The sequence below is a fragment of the Arachis ipaensis genome, chromosome B04, assembly GCF_000816755.2.
Source record: "Arachis ipaensis cultivar K30076 chromosome B04, Araip1.1, whole genome shotgun sequence".
Classification (NCBI taxonomy): Eukaryota; Viridiplantae; Streptophyta; class Magnoliopsida; order Fabales; family Fabaceae; genus Arachis; species Arachis ipaensis.
The window spans coordinates 13,318,555-13,322,666 of NC_029788.2; the positions used below are offsets into that span (position 1 = coordinate 13,318,555).

At 27.5% G+C, this 4,112-nt stretch overlaps 1 protein-coding gene across 1 annotated transcript in view; it reads right to left on the minus strand.

Moving 5' to 3' along the window:
* Window positions 1–635, minus strand: part of LOC107637588 (gibberellin 2-beta-dioxygenase 2-like) — a 15,567-nt gene extending 14,932 nt beyond the window's left edge. The window contains exon 1 of the mRNA XM_021120793.1: window positions 9–635. Within this exon, the coding sequence (XP_020976452.1) occupies window positions 9–397 (389 nt within the window). The 5' untranslated portion in view covers window positions 398–635. The remainder of the gene's footprint in view (window positions 1–8) is intronic.

Genomic DNA, 4,112 nt, shown 5'->3' on the forward strand with positions numbered 1-4,112 from the left:
GCACATACCTGAAGTTTGATGGGTCATTGGAGATGGTTGTGGAGATCTTAGAAATATGAGAAGCACTTCCATTTAAAAGGAGGTATTCCACCTCACCAACGTCGCCATTGAACCCTATGTTCTTGCATCCATACCCTAGCGGAACGCTATCGTAATTGGATGCAAGTTTCGCCTTTTGGGAAGCCGGCTTCGCGAAGAAGTCGAAGCCGGCTTCCTCCATGTTGTCTATTATGTCTTGAGGAATCCGGTGGTTGATGACGTTGAAGAATCCATACTCTTCGCTCGCTTTCACGATCAGCTTTGCAACCGTTGCTCTTTCTTTGGATAAGTCTTTGGTGGGAAGGTTGATGGATACAATCTTTTCGGTTTGGATTGAATTGGGTGAAGCTACCACCATTTCTTATATGGAAGTTAGAACACACACAAGGTGTTGAAAGTATGTAGAAGAATTAAAGGGATATAATATATAAGTATTTGGTGAATAGTGAATAGTGGACCTTATTATTATATAAACATGAGAAAAGAAAAATAACAAGATGGATGGAGAGAAAGAGAAAGAGAAAGAGAAAGAGAAAGGTTATTATATGTGTGATGGGATTGATGATGAAGAAGAGCAGGCAAGAAGTGAGGAAATGTGAACAAGAATGATGGTCTATTTATACAGAAACAAACCATCATGGGAGCGAATCTATGCACAAAAAACACCATTTATTATATTATTACAAACACATACTATGGTAAAAAATTATATATAAAATCTGGAATTCTATTATCTAAAATTATAAAAATCAATCATTGTTAACAAAATAAAAAAGATTTAGTATAAGGACAACAAAAAAAACATAAAAAAATTTACACAAATAAAGAAAAGACTCTTACACGAAAAAAATATAAATATTGAAGTGATTTTTGACATATTATGTAATGTGATATAATATTAATAATAAAACTAATTTGGATTGATCAAGCGGCTAATTTATTCGTCCACTTAAGTAAATATTGGTGGTTTATTAAATACAGCATTCATTTATATATACAATAATTCATTGACTAACGAGAATCTTTATGTAAAATTCAGATCTTGTGATTAATTAATAATTGACCTATCAGATTAAAAGATAATATAATAAAAAAATTATCAATGATAATGTCATCATTTGATTAGATGACAACATAACTTTGTTATGCATAATTAAAAGTTAAAAACATAGTAATAATAACATTAAAAAAAATTGATTTTTGGTTTAGTTATCAGTTTGAAATGAACTTTCAAATCCAATATTTTCCGTTAATTAGAATTGAATTTGAAAGAAGTAGTGAGCTTTTTTTTAGAAAAAAAAAAAGTTGTTTAAAGTCACTTTTATTAGACATAAAATTAGGGTATTAAGTTAAAATTAATTTTACTAAATTAATTCTGATAAAAAGTATTAATTTTATTTGGAATCAATTTCATACAAATAGAACCAACCATATACACCATCAAGTCATGTAAATAATATAAGATGGGCACTGAATCAAACTTCGTTAGATAGTAATTCAATTATTAAGAGGAATATTTGTTCCCGTAATAAATGACCACATTTTTCAGACATTATTTATGAGAAAGAGTAATTATCCCAAAGGTGGTGAGTGTTAAAAGAAAGAATGTTCACGTTTTGGTACATCACTAGCTACACATATTTTTTTCCGGCACAAAAGATTTTTTTTTTTTCACTTTTTATCGATTATTTTAATAATAAAAATAGAAATAATTATTCAATCAAGTAAAGTGTACATATATAGTGAGGATTATTTTAAGGTGAAAAGTATTTTTTTAATGAATAATGTAGAATTGTCCTTTTTATAATAAAAAAATATCATATGCAATAATGCAAATTTCTCTTAAAAATTTTAGTTAGAATCTCCACTCTGATTTTTACCCAATTTCATTATTCACCAAAGAAAATTTCATACAGTGATGTGCATAACATTGTTCTTTATAAAAATATGGTTTTCATTTGCAAAACGTATATATATATATATATATAAGAGTTCAAAACCTCTTCTAAAATTAATAAAATATAAAAAAATTGTGTGTTTGTCATCACCAAAATTTATTAATCTTCTAGAATTTCAGAAAATTTTAAAATATTCATTTTTATTATAATATTTTAAATAGTATTTATTATTTTTTGTAAATTAAATATCATTTTAATGAAGTTTATTTACTAATATTTTGCTTCATCAACAAAATACACAATAAAATATGATCCGTTACCCAAACCTTGACCCACCACAACAGCAATCTCGGAACCTAGTATAGCTGGCAGAGATAACTTTTTTAAAATAACCACTCCACTCAAACTACCATTATTCCAATAAACTCGGATAACAACCAGCATGGACTCCATGAAACCAATAACAAACTTGATACGAACAACAGAACACACAACAAACAATTAGATATATATACTAGTATACAGCTAGTCCAAAAGTACGAAATCCACTTCAGTCTTATTCTAAATTCTCTCACACTCACACTTACTTGAGTGTTAGAGTCCCTTTACAGGTACCCAACGCCGCCTCTTCACAAGAAGACGATGTCCTATTCAGTTCGCTCTTAAAAAAAGTTAGTTCAAATGCTGGCAGAATAAATTATATGTCGGAGCTCACTTTCACACAAAAACAGAATAAAAAATAAAAATATTTTTATATGTTTTAATTTAATCAGACTCGTAAATATGGCATCCGTATGTATATAACGGTATCTAATATTTTGCAAATACGAGATTCATGATGGATCAATACCAAAAACAAAAAAAAAGTGATCAGATTTATGATGGATAAGCATACATAATTTGTTAACTACACCAAGTAATGTATGATATCAATTTATTCTATCATACGTAATATAACATCCAAAACAATAGCCTATAAATCAAGTTGGGTTGATTTAGTAGTTAGTTTATTAATCCTCTTAAATAAAGTTATATTTATTTTTAGGGACAGGATACTAAAACAGGAATATAGAGATACAAAATTATATTTTGACAGATAAAATATAAATAGAGACATTATATTCAGAGACATTGAATTAGTGTATTTTGTGTCCATCCTGATAAAAATACACAGAAATATTAACAAGAGACACAACTTCTTTTTTATTTTTTATTTTATTATTTTTATTAATTTTTTATAATTATATTTTTTTATTATTATATTTTTTTCTCAAATTTTTTGAATGAAAAAATAAAAATAAATTAAATTTTCATAATTTGTTCTAATTTATTACCAAATAGAATACAAGAATACAAAATTATGTTTCTGTTCTTTGTGTCTTGTTATCAGTGTCTTGTCTTGTTCTGTTTTTAGAAACAAATGCAGCTTAAGTGTCGAAATTTTGAATCCTGATTTGTATATGCAATAATCCATTGGCCAATGATAAACCCTTAAAAAAAAAAAAAAGCCTATAAATTGAATTAAAATTGAAACTTGAGTGAATTCTTTTCTATACGATAAAAGGCATGATTTAAAAAATGTAAGCTATAGATAGACCCAATATAATTAAAAGTTGGATACATTATTATAAGAATATCCAAACTAATAAATGAAGCAAAAATAAAGCATCTCAATTGTTATCTTTATTATGTTTGCTTTGTTCTTAATCCATTTTTTCATCATCCATCACCCACTAATGAATGCTAATTTGAGGTACGGTCTAACCTTCTCGTTATATATGGTCAATGCAGGTCCAGCACTACAATCCTACGTCTCTATCAAAACTCAAGTACCTATAGAATTCGAAGCAATTATTAGGAGTGTGTCTCTTTAAAATATCAATTAGAATTAAAAGTTTTAAAAAAAAGTTTTTTATACATATGTAAAATAAATTTTTTTTTTTGCATTTTGATTTTTGACCATATTAGTGATAATATAATGAAGAAAGCTGATCAAATTACCCAATATATTTACAAAAAGTTGTTGGTCTAGAATTTCTTTATTTGTTGTTAGGGGCTACCTTAACATTATTGCTTAGTGGTGGTGTTGTAGCTTCCACTTAGAAATATATTGATAATGATGAAGAAACAAGGATTTGCCATGTGCCTAATACTGAAGAGTACTAGGTGATGATA